Below are 19,300 nucleotides of genomic sequence, written 5' to 3'. Positions count from 1 at the left end.
ATAATTTGCAGTTACACATGCAAAAATCGCATTTAGCTGATTTCACAAGTTGAGCAGAAATGTTCACATGTAAAAATCAAACTCTCATGTGGAATTGCATTTTGACGTGAAATAAAGACATGTTAAACTCATGTTGTCACATTTAGTTCACAAGATCATGTTTTCACATGTGTAGTTTCGAGTTATCACGTGTCACATGTTTTGCTTTTACATGTCACGTTATCACATTAACTTCACATGCGATCACATTATCACGTGAAATTCGAGTTGGTTCTGTAAGGGCAGTGCATGCATATTATGCTTATCAGCCATCTAAAAATGCTCCACATTCATTAAGAATGTAATTAATGCATCATTTATGTCTTAAAAGATGTGGCTAGATGACGACATGACATCGGATGTGCCATTGGACAGACAGAAGAGACAGTTGGGAAGGAATTCCCTCCTTCCTGGGTCCTTCTCAGCCAAGGGCTTCCCCAACACACTCATCAATGTTCAGGTAAGACTGGAGAAAGGGAAGGAGGGGAGATAGATGAAGACAGGAAGGAGAGGTCTCAAATGATCCAATGGGGCTGTTGTGTTGTCATTTTTGCGATCCCTTAGAAACGGTGGAGTAAGCAAGAATGCGAAGCTGCACTGGAGTTTTTTTTATCCTGAGTTGTTTTCGTGAAGCACTTGGTGTGCTAACACACCAGTGATGGCTGGTGTCATTGTAAATAGGAGGGGCTCATTGTAATGCCTGGGATGGAATAAATGGAACTGCATCAAACACGGTTTCCATTATTTTGATACCGTTACATTTATCCATTCCAGTTATTATTATGAGCCGTCTTCCCTTCACCAGCCTCCTGTGTAACATACAGTAGCCCCTTCTAGTTTCTAAATGATCCCACGGGAATGTTGTTCCTCCAGACAGAGCGGGCCAGGAGACACCTAGGCCAGTCTGGGACTAAGAAGAACAAGTATAAATCCAGAGTGGGATCCTTCTCTCTCTCAGCAACAACAACCCCAGTGCCTCCCTACAGGTACACAACATTGCCACAACACAGGATCAGACCATCATATGATACCGGTCCATATGTTAATATCAGAACTGTTTGTTTCGTGAGATCCTCAAACATACTGATGACATGACACAGTACATGTACGGTGTCAATATTAGGACAGCCTCAGTCAAAGCAAGAGTTGCCCAAGTCTCTGAGAGGCTATCTTAGCAATGCTCGGTCGACCTGCCTTCAACCTTGTGTCATGTCATTGTTCTTCCAGGTAACCAGAGTACGGAGGCAGGTGGCAGAATGAGAGGAAGAAGGCGAAGCCAAAAGGACGACCCGGAGCGTATTCCTTAATGTCACGACTCGCCGAACCCCAAACAATCCCCCTTCCCATCGATCTGAGTAAATCAATCGACTATCCAATCGAGTTCATGCAAAACAGTTAAAAACCAATTACACAAAATAGTTAAAAACTGTTTACCAATCTGTTACATTTTTTTGTGACTCTCTATCTAAAGTAAATGTTTGACGTGAACAAATAAATAACTTGACTCTTTCCCCAGGGACAGAGATGCAAGAGGAGCGCACAGAAGAAAAAAGGATGTTTGTTCCTAAAAACATTTAATTAAACAAGTGATTGCTGAAGCACTACTGCTTTAATAGTTCATGAACTGTACTTTATATATTCTCTTTGTAAAACATATTGGTTTTACATGTATTATTTTCAAATGTTATATTATAATATATAGTATAATAGAAACACATCGTGAGGACAAGTATACAGTTTCTGAGAGCCCCTTTAATATGTCTTTTATGATCTGCTGATTTACACTTTTACATTTTTTTTTTTTTTACAGAATTGTACTTTTGAAAAGGTGATTCTTTGGTAATTCTGTGCATATATCAGATTCAAATGAAGGCAAAATGTAGGAGGATACTTCATTAGAGCTTGCCCAGCTCTACATCTGCATTGCTTGCTGTTTGTACAGCGCTTTGTGACATCGGCTGATGTAAAATGGCTTTATAAATACATTTGATTGATAAGGCTACAGAGGGTTGTTACTTTCAGTTTAGTCTATGACGAGTTGGGCTTCACCTTGACAAATGGACTAGTACATTTCACTATTCCAAAAAAACAGGCTGTTCCTTTAGTCCAATAAATCTTCCCAATTCTCCCTCCCTGTTGCCCAGTGCAACACCTTGAATTCCCACACAGCGGGATCTGAGAAACTGCCAGAAATTATTCAGAAATTGTGGATTAGGGGGGATGTCAGATTCAATTACAGATGGTAGATCCCAAATGGCAGGCCTATTCCCTACATAGTGCTCTGGTCAAAGGTAGTGCACTATGGGCCCTGGTCAAAGTGAATGCCCAAGGCAAGGAGGATCAGGGGCAGAGTCTAAACTAGCAGGCAAACCTTTGTACTGAGAGGGCGACTATTCTCTAACATTTATGGGCATTGGACCAGTTGCTAGCGAGGAACAAAATCCTCAAGATGTAAGCCATCTGTTTTAGAATTCATTTGGCCAGCACTAGGAAGCTCATGACATAACTAACGGAGTGTTTTTGCACACAAGTTAAGTCTTGAATGCCCAGCAAAGCTACTGTGTGAACATACTGTCAGAACAAGGGCTTGGTGACTCCAGGGCAAGGATCCAAGGTGAGGTCCAAGTCTAAGGTGTCCATATTAGGACAACCTCAGTCTCAGCAGGTGTTTCAGTCAATCCCTGGCATTATAGCCACAAGGTAATTGTAAATACATAAACATTTGTGTTGTGAAACATGCATATGAAAGAAGTCCTTGCGATAATCATAGTGAATTCAAAAAATGATGCGATTTACCACCTATCCAAATCTTTATTTACATATCCTATGAGCATATTAAGGCAGTGTATGTCATTTTAGTTATAAATTACTCCATTGTATTGAATCCAAAAACATGATACCCCTTTTTGTTTAGCGTCGTCTGTAGTCCAGCAGATGCAAGACATGTTCTACCAGATTTTCATACCATAATACAGTAGACTGCTATTCCCCCACAATCACATTAAGGCAGAACAAGAGTTGATCATGTTTTAGATATGCAAATCTCAGAATCTCTGTATGTGGAGATCTACGATTGGCATCCACAGTGACTTGTAGGTGAGATTGGCCTGTCAATCAATTGCCGTAGCTCCCGTGACCGATGAAGCTCCTTTACGGCACTATTAATGTGTTAAAACCTCTATTAACCCTTCCGTTACCCTGTCTGAGGGCTGCCTGTGTGTTAACCCATCCTGTTAACCCCTGCAAGACATCACAGCTTGGCCTGGGCTTTTCTCATCTGGTCCCTGAGCTCCAGATGGGCGATGGACGACATGTGCACCTCGTCTGGCCCGTCTGCTATGCGCAGAGTCCTGGCGTACGCATACCTGTGGAGGGACAAATGGGTCGTATTTATTATTGCACCAAACGGAAGAAAAGGGACTGAAACAGAGAGGCACTACCGGAACATGTTCGATAAGAAACGCTTGTTTTCGCTTCAAAACGTTTTGGTACATTTTGCTGGAGTGTGCACTGATGAATGAACCATTGTCATACTCCATCTGAACAATAACAATTATTATTTAGAACATACTGTAGCTGATTCTGGTGATACAGCAGCATCCTAACGTGCAATAGAACACTGTATGGCTTAAGACCTCGCAGAGATAGTTAAATACCCTGTAGCCTTGAGCGAGAGAGAGCGAGGAGAGAGAGCGAGAGAGGCGAGAGAGAGCGAGAGAGAGCGAGAGAGAGAGAAGAAAGAACTTGGCCACATTGGCCACACACAATGTTAGCAGGAGGTCAATGTCAAATTCTGTGCAATATCTACAGTACATCAGCTCCAGACTGGAAGATTAGGCTAATACTGTGTGTTAGGATAGAAAGGAGTAATTAGCCTATTGTCAGATGAAGTGTCATTTGTCTTCTGACAATAGACTCTATTAGTACTGTAGTTTGCATTTGAGACACACAAATTGTAATTGATCATTGATATTCAAAGCCATTTCCCTATGCTTTCCCCTGTTCTTCCCCATTGCCTGTGTCTATCTTCCATTGTAAGCGTTGAGCTGCCAACCATCACTGTCTGCGTGGCTGATGCTCAGTGGCAGATTGCCTGCCTGTCGACCTTGTAAGAAAGCATTTTTTCCATCTCACAGCGTTTGTCTGCTGTGACTAGGGCTGTTGCGGTGACCATATTACCGCCACACCGGCAGTCATGAGTCATGACCATAGTAAAATTCCACGTGACCGCTGAGTCACGGTAATCTCCTTTTATGCACTCTGGACATGCGTTGGCAGTACCCAACTGGCTATCGCCAATGTCCTGTTACTCAGCGCTCCGTTGTCCCTCTAATCACTCTGACATCAATGCAAATGCAATCAAATATCTAATCAAACACTTTTCATCGAAACAGTATCCTGCGTTTAAAACTCACCTCACTGTGATGATTCATTTGAAGAAAGAAGTTCAACAACAGGTTGAAACTGAGTGGAAAACATGGTCGTTGTGGGTGTTGTTTCGAAGCCTAACAACGAAATGGACAGCGCTTCTAAGGTGATGATTAAAGGTGCAATATGCAGCAATTGCTCTGCCATTTCCTGGTTGTTCAAATTCGAATAGTTTGCCTAATTTCTGGACAAAACAAGCAAGTATTGCGTAGAGAATCATTGTACCATCTAAACTGCTGTGAAATATATTTTACTTAAGAAAAAATATTGTATTTTCAGCTGTTTGAAGCTGGTGTATAAAACCGAAAGTAAAAGACGCAAAAGAAATAGCACACATAGAACAGATCTACTGCTTCTTAGACTTGCATTCAATGAGAATGACAGATCTATAACTCAAAATTCTATGTGAATTTGTTCGGGTAGCCCAAAAAGTGACATATTGCGGCTTTAATTCAAAACACCCATAAACATATTACAGTTTATGCAAAATAGTGATTGGGCAGTTATACAATACATAGCCTACAGCATATTACGCACAGCAGAAAAACATGAAACAAAACCGATTTAAGATGTCTTTGGTACAACTTTCTATCCACGAGTCTGGGAGAGAACGTATAGGCCTAGGCGATGCTGTTGGTTCATTCATTGTGCAGGGCGACTTACAGAGTTACCCTACAATTATACTACATTTATATTTCATTTTGTATAGCCTGGTAATAGAGCATTTTTTATATTTTAATAGGCTGACACAATACCTTTAGCTACAGAATATCTCACCCCTGTGCGTTTCCATATCCTCTTCTCTCCCTTTCATTCCTTTCTCCAGCACGCAGAAAGAGTGGCTGTCAACAGTTTAATGAAATATGTTTTGTTGTGAAAACTAGCGATGTTCCCAAAAAGATTTAACTTGTTTTCCCAAATGAAGCACTAGGTAGCTGCAGGAACCGGGTCAGAGAGCCCATGGCATACAGAGTTTGGGCGGAATATCACCTGTCGCGCAGCGAGAGGCTGTATGCTCCTCAGTGGTTGATGCGTGAAGTGAAATACATTTCTTATAAACCCAGACATTTCTATATGCAATCCCGTGTGAAAGCAGCGTTTTGATGGTTGCCACAAGAAAGGGGAGGATGACAGCTGCTACTACATGTTTTCCTCAGCTGTTCATATTAAACAAATGCTCCGCTATAAAAACCAAAGTAGCCTATCCCACATCAGTGAAAAACTAACCGGAGGGAAAGCGGCCACCATTCGCTATTGGAGTGCATACGGAGGACAGGTCTTTTTTCTCCTGCCCCTGTTCCTGCCCATTCGATAATGGCCATTCTAAATCGAAACAAATTTCCCATATTAGTGAAGACGGGATTATATTGGGAATAGACTGATAGGTGAAAATATGATCACTTTGAGAGAACAGAGTGTGCAGGCTGAGGCAAGGAACAGAGCGCAAGCTTTTTTAGCGAATTTCTCAACTCATCAATAGCCTAAAATCGCATCATGCAGCCCATATATTTTTGGATTTCTAAGACATTCTAAGGTTTGTATCATTCACAACTAAAGTTGCCAAATAACTCTAAATCTAGCATATAGGACCTGTTTCAAATTATCATTTTTACGCTCAACATAGTCACTTCATATGCGCACTCGCTCCGGAATGGGAAAATATATTTTCTATTTTATTCAGCTAAGTTCAATTATATTCTTCTTAATATAACATAATTTAATATAAAATAATGGCATATCTTGTCTGCTAAATGAACAAGCCTGCAGCCTATGGCATGTCACATAGCCAGATAACATACAGTAGGCCAACTCATATTCTGTTCTTCTGAAATACATTTTCTTCATATCATTATGTTTCTTTGGACCTGCCTAAAATAAATAATGGTTATATTCTGATGGTGTATATTAAATTGATTTCTTAGACTTTTATTAATGTAGATGTTCCAATGGCGCGCATCAGTGGCTTGTACGCATGGAAGCCTGGAGATGCTAAACATCTTTATGTTAATTAACGGTCAATTACCGTGAGACCGGCAGGCTTTTGCATGACAATAACAGGCTGCCAAAATGTCATGACGCCACAGTCCCCACAGTCCTAGCTACAACTGTAGACACTTTCTGAGGATGCAGCGTGAGGACAGGTAAATTGTGACATTGTAATGTGCAGCACTGCAGCACCGCCTGGCAGTGTCTGGATCAAAACAAACAAGGGTCATAAGGAAATGTCACCAGCTGTATCGCTAAATGAAAATTGATAAAGTTTGCTTTGAATGATTCTAATGAAGTTAAAAATCAATACTGATCTATCAAAAAACAACAAAGCAGTCACCTCAGTTAAAAAAACCAAAAGACTAAACTAGCTAAATGAAAGGTACTTACATCTGAGCGAGGGGGAAGTCTCCAGATACACCCGCACCCCCATACACCTGGATGGCAGTGTCCACTACCTTACACACCATCCTGCCAGCAACCACCTTGATCATGGCAATCTACAAGAGACCATTATTAAGAAATTAACAGGGGGACCAGTAACACTAAAGGTTCACATGAACTGTAATACTACATAGGGAATAGGGGTGCCATTCGGGACGCAGGCTGGGCGAGCCACGCGTCCCAGAAAGAACCTGGCTGGTGGAGTGTTCAGTGTTGCCGAGGGCTTTGATCATCCACCCCTGGGACATCTTTTGTGCCTGGAAGAGACATCTCATATTTCTCAGACACAGCACCTGGCCTTTAGATGAGAATCTCTGTGTTAATGTGAGCATTAGGGAGAATCACAGCGTGTTATTCCAGGACACCACTCCTTGTCATAACTCCTTACACTGATGGTGGTGGGGTGTGTGTGTGAGAGTGTGTGTGTGTGTGCTGCTGTGACAGCTACAAGCAGGACATCAGGCGGTGTGGAGCCGAGCGTAAGCTGAGTGCTACTCACAGCCCTGCAGGATTCGGCATTGAGGGTAAATCTCCACGCCGTGAAACTGATGGAACACAGGCAGGGGTGTGGCGGGATTGACACACACACACACACACACACACGCACACACACACACGCACGCACACACGCACGCACGCATGCAGCAGTGCAGTGGAACTCTAGGATAATGGTGAAAGGCTGTTAACATAGTGCTGTATAGCCACTAATTGAATAGGCCTCAGGTTCTCCTGTTCCATTTGCACAGCTCTTTCAACTACTGATGACTCACTGTACAAGGTACGGAAAACATTACCAACAGAAAATGTTTCGTAGCATTCCATTCCCTCGATTAAATTAGTAGAATATGTATTACATTATTTGCTTAGCTCTGATCCAGGCTGTTACGTGCGGGTTGCTGATGCTGAGCCTTGTCAGTGTCAGCAATCCGTGCGTAACACCCTGGATCAGAGCTACTATTTTCCAACCCTACAGTATCGTGTCTGTGAGGGGATGTGATAGGATAGGAGATGTGAGTGACAGCTCTGTATTCCTGTAGTCACTCCTTAGTCCATCTCTGTTCTGACCTCAGACACGGGTCACGCTGTCACAATGAGTTTGCCATGTCTTCCTCTCTGTCGTCTCCCGTGTCCCCCTTACCAGATTAAACGTGGGGGCGCTGGCTCGGCCCTTCCCTACCCTCGCTCCGTCACTCACCTCATGGAGTGCATCCCAAATGGAACCCTATTCCCTATATAGTGCACTTATTTTCATCAGTGCCTACAAGGCTCTGGTCAAAAGTAGTGCACTATGTAGGGAATACAGTAGGGGGCCATTTGGGATGCAAATATGTACTAATCTACCCTCGGGTCTCTCATCCCTCCATCTCCACTATCCTCCATTCACCTTATCCTCACCTCTCCTGTCAGTGCACCTCAGTTCAGCTCTCACGTCAGGCTGATATCATGTCAATCATATTATAAGAGTCCTATTATGTGAGATACTGCGGGTGACTCTTCACCTCTTGTGTGTCCCTTGGTTGATTTTCGAGTTGGGACAGGCCAGCTCGGAATAAAACCTAGTGTGTGTGTGTGTGTGTGTTTGTATGTATGACAGACCTGAAAGCCTCTGTGTATGCACAGTGACTAATAATACAGATGTGACATGAGAGCCATATCAGGCTGACCTTTCTAAGCAGGAAGCAGACGGCTGGAACTCATATTTACAACCCATTGACATTCTGACGTTTTCAGACACACATTTACATAACCAGGCGGTCTGTTTCAAGCAGGCACAGTCTTTATGCCATATTACATTCAGAAGTGTCACATAACAGTTAGGGAGACAATTACGCGGTTTGTTCTGCTAATGAGGTGTGCGTGTGTTACCTGTTTCCGGGCGCTCCTGCTGCCCAGTGTGTCCAGAGCGTGAGCAGCATGCAGGGTCAGTAGGCGAGTCTGGTCTATTGCCAGGCGACACTCTGCTATCCAGTGGGCCACAACCTCCTGGACACAGACATACAGCACAGCCAGTAAGTCAGACATTCACAGAGGCAGACAGATATTCAGACATTTAAGCAGACAGACAGACAGACAGACAGACAGACAGACAGACAGACAGACAGACAGACAGACAGACAATCACAATGTACAGCTCATGAAAAGCTCATGAAACATTTTGACAGTAACTCAATTGGACCTCTAGGTCTCAGCAATTAAGCGTTTTTTCGAGCAATGTGTTTTCCTCAATTTAATAAAAACTTGACAAGACAAAATACCTTTTCCAATAATGAGTTATTAGGGTTTCTCTACAGTTGTACAGTTGCTGTGCTGTGGGCATCTGCACTGGCTAAGCAACGTACACATCCAGTGATTCCAAATGCAACAACAACTAGCATATTTCACTTAGCAACAACAGCGTTAAAAGCCTTAGCATGGCAGAAATCCTCATTTTAATCACACAATATTTCTAATCCTCACACTGTAAAGTTTTCATTTGGCACTGTCAGAAAAACTCCCTATGCCAGGGTATCGAGCACTAAGAAATTCCCATCACTACCCCTTTGTCAGCTTAGCACTAGCTAGATTTCAAAATGTTTAAGATAAACTTGACACGGCAGAGCCTTGAGCACCATTACGTTTCTCAGCTCCAACGCAGACAAATCTGACATTGGCGGCGTCCTCAATGGCACCCTATTCCCTACGTAGTGCACTACTTTTGACCAGAGCACTAATGCTGGTCCCTGGTCAAGAGTAGTGCACTATGTAAAGAATAGAGTGCCTTTTGGGACTCAGCGGTGGCATCTCTGAGGAGATTAATCCCATCGGCTGTCACTAAAATGATAGATGCTTGCTGAGTCACTACTATTGGCCCAGACTCTGCCATGGGAGCACATTAAGACAGGAAATAGTGCTGAGTATGACCTGATGCCTGTTCTGATGCCCCACTATGGGCAGGGAGTCCCAAATGGCACCTTATTTCCTATGTAGTGCACTACTTTTGAGCAGGGCCCAGAGAGACACTGATTTATTAAGAAGAGAATATTCCGGGACAGGCGAGATCAGTCTGGTATATCAGAATAAGCTGCTGGCACAGAGAAGCCAGGGAGCAGCACTTCTGTTGAACAATAGATCTTAGACACATGGCTAGACCAATGCGGAGCAAGAGTTGAACTTGGTACTATTACTCTTGACTTTGTACAGCGACGAAAGCCCATAACCATTAGGAATGTTGCTCCACGATGCCCTGTACAGTTATGATGATGTACACACACTCACCAGTCTCGTGGACAGACTACGTAACATAAATGGTATGTTAACGTCTGTCAAATGACTGTGGGATAACATACACACACCCCCCCCAGCACACTCACATGCTGGTAGAGTTTCTTGCCGAAGGTTTGTCTATGCGCAGCACGTTGGCACAGCAGCTCCAGTGCCCATTCAGCAGATCCTACGGCCCTCATACAGTGGTGCAGTCTGCCAGGACCGAGACGACCCTGGGCTATCTCAAAGCCTCGGCCCTCACCTGCACGGGGACACACACACAGACAGTATTACAGACAGACACAAAAATGACATTACTGTCAACTGTCTTTTACAGGTATCGCATCTCCCCATTAGTTCCATAGGTAAGCAAGCTTTAGCCAACGATTGCTTAAGTGAAGTTGTAGTGGCATGGTTTTGCAGAAAACAGAACCATGCATTACAGTTTCTCCTGGCCTACAGACTATTTTCAGGGTGAGGTACGACCTAACATTAAGTTGTAAAATACTGAACTTCCCCTTTAAGGGTCATGCACAGTGTGTACACAGTGGATCATACTAGATTCAGCTGCGGGCTGATTTTTTCTTGAGCGGATGGTCAATCTGTAGACTGCAAATTGACAGCAAGAAACCCAAACAGATGTAATATTTGACAAAACAATTACAATTTCAAACCTTGCTTACATTTGCATACGATCACATCATATTATGTGTGCAAATACTGTACTTGGGAACAGATTACAATCACTTGGGACTGATTTCCTGTTGTTTTTACAGTTTTTTATGTCCAACAATTAAAATTCTCAACGAAAATCTTATTATTTTCTTGTTCCCAAAAATTGGGGGGGGGGGGGGTCAAAATAAAAGCACCAGTTGGGGAACCCAGTGATAGAGCATGTATACCGTGTCAATAACGTTAGGATTTCGTATCTTACCCAAAAGAATGTTGGAAGCAGGCACACGCACGTTGTCAAAGTGGATCTCAAAATGTCCGCCGTGAATGGCATCTGATACAACAGATCACAGGAAATCACAGAGAGAGATGAACAACGGAGGTTACTGTACATAACAGCATGTTTTATGTGCATAGAAAGCCTGATCCAATCAAAACAAGGCTGCGTCCCAAATGACACCTCTTTTCCCCATAAAGTGCACAAAGGCAATAGGGTTCAATTTGGGACGCAACCAACAGTATGGGGAATGAGTAATCTGCCTACTCAGATACAATAAATGACCAAAAGTATGTTGACACCGGCTCATCAAACATCTCATTCCAAAATCATGGGCATTAATATGGAGTTGATCCCCCCTTTGATGCTATAACAGCCTCCACTCTTCTGGGAAGGCTTTCCACTAGATCATTGCTACGGGGACCACAAGAGCATTAGTGAAGTCGGGCACTGATGTTGGACAATAAGGCCTGGCTCGCAGTCGGTGTTCCAATTCATCCCAAAGGTGTTCGATGGGGTTGAGGTCAGGGCTCTGTGCAGGCAAATCAAGTTCTTCCAAACAGATCTCGACAAACCATTTCTGTATAGACCTCGTTTTGTGCATGGGGGCATTGTTATGCTGAAACAGGAAAGGGCCTTCCCCAAACTGTTGCCACAAAGTAGGAAGCGCAGAATCATCTAGAATGTCATTGTATGCTGTAGTGTTAAAATGTCCCTTCACTGGAACCAAGGGGCCTAGCCCGAACCATGAAAACCAGCCCCAGACCATTATTCCTCCTCCACCAAACATTACAATTGGCACTACGCATTTGGGCAGGTATCGAGTTCTACTGGCATCCGCCAAACCCAGATTTGTCCGTCGGACTGATAGATGGTGAAGCGTGATTCATCACTCCAGAGAACGCATTTCCACTGCTCCAGAGTCCAATGGCCGCGAGCTTTACACCACTCCAGCCGACGCTTGGCATTGCGCATGGGGATCTTACACTTGTGTGCGGCTGCTCAGCCACGGAAACCCATTACATTAAGCTCCCGACGAACCGTTCCTGTGCTGACGTTGCTTCCAGAGGCAGTTTGGAACTCGGAGTGAGTATTGCAACAGAGGACAGACGATTTTTACGCGCTATGCGCTTCAGCACTCGGCAGTCCCGTTCTGTGAGCTTGTGTGGCATACCACTTCGCGGCTGAGCCGTTGTTGCTCCTAGATGTTTCCACTTCACAATAACAGCACTTACAGTTGACCGGGTCAGCTCTAGCAGGGCAGAAATTTGACAAACTGACTTATTGGAAAGGTGGCATCCTATGACGGTGCCATGTTGGAAGTCACTGAGCACTTCAGTAATGCCATTCTACTGCTAATGTTTGTCTATGGAGATCGCATGTCTGTGTGCTCGATTTTATACACCTGTCAGCAACAGGTGTGACTGAAATAACCGAATCCACTAAGTTGAAGGGGTGTCCACATACTTTTGTATATATAGTCTATGAGGGGAAAATATCCTACCGTCCTGTCCAAATACGGTCAATGGTCTGATCACGTTCACACCAGGGGTGTCCAGTGGGACCAGGATCATACTGTGCTGACCGTGTCTGGAACACAAAACGACCTCACAACCGGAGCTGCATAGATCTGAGCTGACCATATTCATACTACAGATAGATAACCTATACAGTACTGTACCAATGGCAGTAACACAGAGACATAAAGACCATGACCTAGCCTCTAAAACTGACAACTTTCCTAGTCAGCTACAGTTGGAGGAAAGAGAGAGAGAGAGAGAGAGAGAGAGAGAGAGAGAGAGAGAGAGAGAGAGAGAGAGAGAGAGAGAGATAGAAAACGTATGCTCCAGCTAACTATTCTATTTCATTCCTATTCTCTGATGCCAAGGTTGTTGCTGACTGGGAGGCAGACACTGCTGTCAGAGGAGAAGAGAGGAGAGGAGAGAGGGAAGCAGCAGAGGTGTAGGGAGAAGGCAAGCTCTGAATCTTAATAAGCCAGAAACTTCCACGGAAAAGAGAGAGGTGGAACGTCTAAAATATAAATTAGGTGAAGTTAGAGCTGATTCACAATGAGCTTTCAGGCACAAAATGGCCACCATGGCATCACCCAGGTGGGCACTACAGATGGGTAGTGGATGAAGTGAGTCAGCCAAACAAACCTGCTAAAGCTGGGTGTGATTACAGTCTACACTCTGTCCCAGGACTAACTGAGCATGATGGGAAAAGCATGTTTCCTTCCCTTTCTGGCTCTCTCTTTCCCATCAGCCCTGCGGTTGCCAACAGGAGCTAGGCGTGGATGAGTCTGCTATGCTGCTATAGCAACTGAGATCTGAGAGACTTCCCATCCAGTAACAAAGCTTAAAACAAGGATGGGGTTGATACTCGCAGTTAACTGACTGTAACGTTATAAACTTCGCCCATCTGGCTTAACGTAAGCACTGAAGTGAAAATTACAGACGATCTATCAAGAACATCTATGATAAATGTATTTTTTTATGTATTGTAAGATGAGTGCATCACCTAGGCTACTAGGTGGTGGCACTGGATTTTACGGTGCACTGTTTATTGGCCAACACACCTCACTGAGGTAGAGGGGATGAGCCTTTTCCAGTAACTGGGTAGTGAGTGAAAGAAAGAGAGAGAGAGAAAGAGAGAGAGAGAAAGGGAGAAAAAGAGTAAGCAAGGGAGAGGTGGTGAGGTGAACAGACAGAGCGAAAGAGAGAGAGAAAGACAGAGACAGCAAGAGAGAGAGGAACCTGTCTCTACTTTTCCAGAGAGAGAGATAAGGAGAAGGCGTTTAAGGAGAAACAGATGACGTGGAAGAGAACACACAGTTCTGATTACTGATGCTAATTAGAGGTCTGAATCCTGGTAGGGGACAACACAGGCTGCGTCTCAAATGGCACCCTATTCCCTAAATAGGCTAGTGCACTACTTTTGACCAGGGTCCATAGGGCTCCGGTCAAAAGTAGTGCACTACATAGGGAATAGGGTGCCATTTGGCACATAACAGCAGACTTAAGGAGAGACCGGAATAAATGGGAACTGGGGGTAGGTTAGAATTTATCTCCCTCTAGTTTGCTGTCCATCTCTCTCTTTCTCTCTCCTTTTCTCACTTTCATGTCCCAATCCCTGCCACATCCTAGCTTTGGAGTCATCTGTGCACCACTGCAATAGAAACACAGGAAGCATTCTCCACAACATTGGGAATGTCATCATCCTCAACGAATGAAAGAGAACCTTACGTCAACGGCTCTGCTGAAATAATATAGACCTCAAGGCCACACCGAGGTCTCTGAGCCACAGAACCGTGTCCTTGGCAAAGCTCAACTATATGTTATTGTTCCACAGGTGCCAGAATCACCTTTTTCATTCAAGACTAAATCTGGGACTGGACATAAATGGAGAGTGGATTCCAGCAGAGGCTGGTTGGCAGGAGGAGAGCAGTGTGTATTGAATTTGGAAAGTCATAAATGGCTGTTTGAATAGCACATAGTGGGTGGTTTTAGAGATGGCTGCCAAGGTAGATAAATCATTTGGAGGTGTTAGTTGGAACTAAACACATATGCACACACACAGTTCTGTATAAAGCCTTCTCCCAACAAGACTTAAACGCATCACATTTTACCCCAATCAGACGATTGATATCCTTCCGACTACACAGGAGACAGGGGTTTGGACCCAGAATACAAAACTAAACAAATCATTTTTTATATCCGATCAGCTTCTTCTTTGCACTAATATCCTGCCAGGAGGCTGTCTGAGAAGAGTGCCCAACAGACAGAAACACAGCATGTAATAAAAGCAATCCAAAACTTAACCAAATAAATTTCACCATCATTGTTACTGAATGCAAACAATACATCTGTTGATATAAATGCACCCCACAATATCTGGAATGATCCCTATACTAAGGGCTGTGTACCCGACACTTCAATGGACTCCGGACACTGTTTGTGACATGGCTGTGTAGTGTAGCGTACCTGTTTCGAGTGTTAATAGACTTGCTCTTGCACATCACGATAGCCACCTTGCACTTTGGGTTACCAGCACCTGGAGAAACAGTCAGACATGTTAAATCAACGTTAAAACAACATTAAAACAAACTCCTCTACCCTATCGAAGTGGCCCTAAACCAAAATAGATGATTTATTCTCAGCTTGGGATGTCTGGACATATAAACCAGTAAGCAAATATTTTCACACTCCCAGAATATACAATCCATGATAATTTTCAGTATGGCGGACTATAGACTCAGTGGTCCTTCTGCCGAGCGTGGATGGAGCTACAAACAGACAGGTAGAGTCTGGTTGTGTCCAAAATGGGGACATAACCCCATTTTTTAAATGTATTTAACTAGGCAAGTCAGTTAAGAACAAACGCTTATTTACAATGACGGCCTCGGAACAGTGGGTTAACTGCCTTGTTCAGGGGAAGAACGACAGATTTTTACCTTGTCAGCTTGGGGATTCGATCTAGCAACCTTTTGGTTACTGGCAGGTAACCACTAGGCTACCTGCCGCCCCTATTTAGTGTACTACTTTTAAACAGGGCCCATGGGGCTCTGGTCACAAGTAGTGCAATATATAGGTCAAAGGGTGCCATTTGGGATGCAAGCCTATAAGTATCTGGAACCACATCCATTGGATCTATACAGTACAGTTCTATTTGACAGGTTTCTGTTTCCCTTCTGATGCGTTAACTTGTTTCTAAACTACACAAGCTTCTCTATCACCACTGAACTCTTTATGGTTTAGCTGGTGTGAGCATGTTATTGATTGTGAAGAGATTTTTACTATGGCAGAGTAAGTGATCCTCATAATATGGCTTCACTGTAATATTCTTACAGTAAAGTGAATGGAAACACTGATGAGATGGGGAACAGCCACTAGAGGGAGATAACTATCCTTCCTCTTACTACCAAATATTTTGTTAACCTTTATTTGAACAGGAAAGATATATTGAGACCTAAGACTCTTTTTGAAATGCGCCCTGTATAGTACAACATAAATATACACATTATACAACACATATACATATACACATATATATCAGTGGAGACTGCTGATGGGAGAATGGCTCATAATAATGAAAACCATGTTTTTGATACCAATTTATTTACTCCATTCCAGCCACTATTATGAGCCGTCCCCTCAGCAGCCTCCACTGATATATATAAAGTACCAGTCAAAACCTACTCATTCAAGGGTTTATTTTTACTATTTTCTACATTGTAAAATAATAGAAGACATCAAAACTATGAAATAACACATATGGAATCATGTAGTAATCAAAAAAGTGTTAAACAAATCAAAATATATTAAGCATGATTATCTACAATAGTATTGAAGACATCTGCAAAAAGGCTCAAAGCTCAGTCAGGTTAAGGGATAGCTGAATTACAACCCAGGTCACTAAAATAAAGATCATGTAAATAAGCCTGTTCACTGAAGTTTTTAAAGTTCCTATTTGTGATGACACAAGGCTTAAATTTTTGTATTCTCACATCTCTAGCAAAAACAACTGGGCAATGGTCACTAATATCTTGGAAACATATTTCTCTGGTGTATTCGTTAAAATAAGATCAATCAGAGTTGACTTTGAAGAGTTGACTTTAGTGTATAGGCTTAGTCACCAGCTGGGTTAGGTTTAGATCATTACATATGTCTTTTAAATTGTCTGAAGCCTGCATTTCCCAATCATAATTTAGGTCACCCAGGATAATAACTTCTGATTCAATAAAAGAAGACAACTAGTTAACTTCCCGACTTCCCGAGGGAACACGGTAGACCCCTTTAACAGTTATGGATACATTTTTCCCCAGACAAAGGCTTCTAACCCTAGGAAGCTCTTTGCTACCTTCTCCTCCCTCCTGAATCCTCCTCCCCCTCCCCCCCTCCTCCTCTCTCTCTGCGGATGACTTCGTCAACCATTTTGAAAAGAAGGCTGATGACATCCGATCCTCGTTTGCTAAGCCAAACGACACCGCTGGTCCTGCTCACACTGCCCTACCCTGTGCTTTGACCTCTTTCTCCCCTCTCTCTCCAGATGAAATCTCGCGTCTCGTGACGGCCGGCCGCCCAACAACCTGCCCACTTGACCCTATCCCCTCCTCTCTTCTCCAGACCATTTCCGGAGACCTTCTCCCCTACCTCACCTCGCTCATCAACTCATCCTTGACCGCTGGCTACGTCCCTTCCGTCTTCAAGAGAGCGAGAGTTGCACCCCTTCTGAAAAAACCTACACTCGATCCCTCCGATATCAACAACTACAGACCAGTATCCCTTCTTTCTTTTCTCTCCAAAACTCTTGAACGTGCCGTCCTTGGCCAGCTCTCCTGCTATCTCTCTCAGAATGACCTTCTTGATCCTAATCAGTCAGGTTTCAAGACTGGGCATTCAACTGAGACTGCTCTTCTCTGTGTCACGGAGGCTCTCCGCACTGCTAAAGCTAACTCTCTCTCCTCTGCTCTCATCCTTCTAGACCTATCTGCTGCCTTTGATACTGTGAACCATCAGATCCTCCTCTCCACCCTCTCCGAGCTGGGCATCTCCGGCGCGGCCCATGCTTGGATTGCGTCCTACCTGACAGGTCGCTCCTACCAGGTGGCGTGGCGAGAATCTGTCTCCGCACCACGTGCTCTCACCACTGGTGTCCCCCAGGGCTCTGTTCTAGGCCCTCTCCTATTCTCACTATACACCAAGTCACTTGGCTCGGTCATATCCTCACATGGTCTCTCCTATCATTGCTACGCAGACGACACACAATTAATCTTCTCCTTTCCCCCTTCTGATAACCAGGTGGCGAATCGCATCTCTGCATGTCTGGCAGACATATCAGTGTGGATGACGGCTCACCACCTCAAGCTGAACCTCGGCAAGACGGAGCTGCTCCTCCTCCCGGGGAAGGACTGCCCGTTCCATGATCTCACCATCACGGTTAACAACTCCCTTGTGTCCTCCTCCCAGAGTGCTAAGAACCTTGGCGTGACCCTGGACAACACCCTGTCGTTCTCCACTAACATCAAGGCGGTGAACCGATCCTGTAGGTTCATGCTCTACAACATTCGCAGAGTACGACCCTGCCTCACACAGGAAGCGGCGCAGGTCCTAGTCCAGGCACTTGTCATCTCCCGTCTGGATTACTGCAACTCGCTGTTGGCTGGGCTCCCTGCCTGTGCCATTAAACCCCTACAACTCATCCAGAACGCCGCAGCCCGTCTGGTGTTCAACCTTCCCAAGTTCTCTCACGTCACCCCGCTCCTCCGCTCTCTCCACTGGCTTCCAGTTGAAGCTCGCATCCGCTACAAGTCCATGGTGCTTGCCTACGGAGCTGTGAGGGGAACGGCACCTCCGTACCTTCAGGCTCTGATCAGGCCCTACACCCAAACAAGGGCACTGCGTTCATCCACCTCTGGCCTGCTCGCCTCCCTACCTCTGAGGAAGCACAGTTCCCGCTCAGCCCAGTCAAAACTGTTCGCTGCTCTGGCACCCCAATGGTGGAACAAGCTCCCTTACGACGCCAGGACAGCGGAGTCAATCACCACCTTCCGGAGACACCTGAAACCCCACCTCTTTAAGGAATACCTGGGATAAGATAAAGTAATCCTTCTAACCCCCCCCCCCAAAAAAAAAAGATTTAGATGCACTATTGTAAAGTGGTTGTTCCACTGGATATCTTAAGGTGAATGCACCAATTTGTAAGTCGCTCTGGATAAGAGCGTCTGCTAAATGACTTAAATGTAAATGTAAATGTTAAACATAGTAGCTAAAGATTTTGGGCATGGGAAATGGATTTCAGTAAAGAGAGAAAGGAAAAGAACAATGGCCACTCCACCACTTCTACCCTGTCTGTCACCTCTGAACACAATATAACCCTCAATATTAATAGTCAAAATGTCCAAAATGTCCCTAGAGATCAAAGTTTCAGTCGATACCAGGAATAGCCCAGATCTTAATGTAATCCAGTTTAGGAAGTAAGTCTTTTACGATTTTTAAAGTCACATGGAGTCTCCAACTCAAACAAGCTACGTTCAGTAGGCGGTTGCAGGTCTTGTCTGATGGTTGATATGGGTAGAAGATTGCATAGAACTGCGCCATTTGGTTTATCCCTATTAGTAATGGAGGAAGGAGTAGAAGTTGAAATGACTTTTCCAAGGTTAGCACCGTAGGGCCTGAGGCAGCAAAATAGGTGGGATGAAACAATCAC

The 19,300-nt window shown here is 44.2% G+C and overlaps 1 protein-coding gene and 1 long non-coding RNA gene across 2 annotated transcripts in view; one reads left to right on the top strand and one right to left on the bottom strand.

Annotated features, from left to right (window-relative positions):
* Nucleotides 1–1,291: 1,291 nt before the first annotated feature.
* LOC115148351 (uncharacterized) lies at nucleotides 1,292–1,591 on the top strand. The gene is made up of 2 exons (XR_003866631.1): nucleotides 1,292–1,394; nucleotides 1,556–1,591. It is a non-coding gene; the product is annotated as an uncharacterized LOC115148351 (long non-coding RNA).
* A 1,239-nt stretch (nucleotides 1,592–2,830) lies between these two features.
* The window catches only part of LOC115154378 (acyl-CoA dehydrogenase family member 11), a 55,243-nt gene continuing 38,773 nt past the window's right edge, over nucleotides 2,831–19,300 (bottom strand). Inside the window, exons 14-20 of the mRNA XM_029700552.1 lie at nucleotides 15,076–15,145; nucleotides 12,597–12,682; nucleotides 11,078–11,149; nucleotides 10,251–10,405; nucleotides 8,767–8,883; nucleotides 6,847–6,956; nucleotides 2,831–3,404 (exon numbers count right to left, since the gene is read on the bottom strand). Coding sequence (XP_029556412.1) covers nucleotides 3,290–3,404; nucleotides 6,847–6,956; nucleotides 8,767–8,883; nucleotides 10,251–10,405; nucleotides 11,078–11,149; nucleotides 12,597–12,682; nucleotides 15,076–15,145 — 725 coding nt within the window. The 3' untranslated portion in view covers nucleotides 2,831–3,289. The remainder of the gene's footprint in view (nucleotides 3,405–6,846; nucleotides 6,957–8,766; nucleotides 8,884–10,250; nucleotides 10,406–11,077; nucleotides 11,150–12,596; nucleotides 12,683–15,075; nucleotides 15,146–19,300) is intronic.

Source organism: Salmo trutta, chromosome 2 (assembly GCF_901001165.1).
Source record: "Salmo trutta chromosome 2, fSalTru1.1, whole genome shotgun sequence".
Taxonomy (NCBI): Eukaryota; Metazoa; Chordata; class Actinopteri; order Salmoniformes; family Salmonidae; genus Salmo; species Salmo trutta.
Note: the sequence above shows the minus strand (reverse complement) of the source record. Positions and strands in the feature narration are given on the sequence as shown.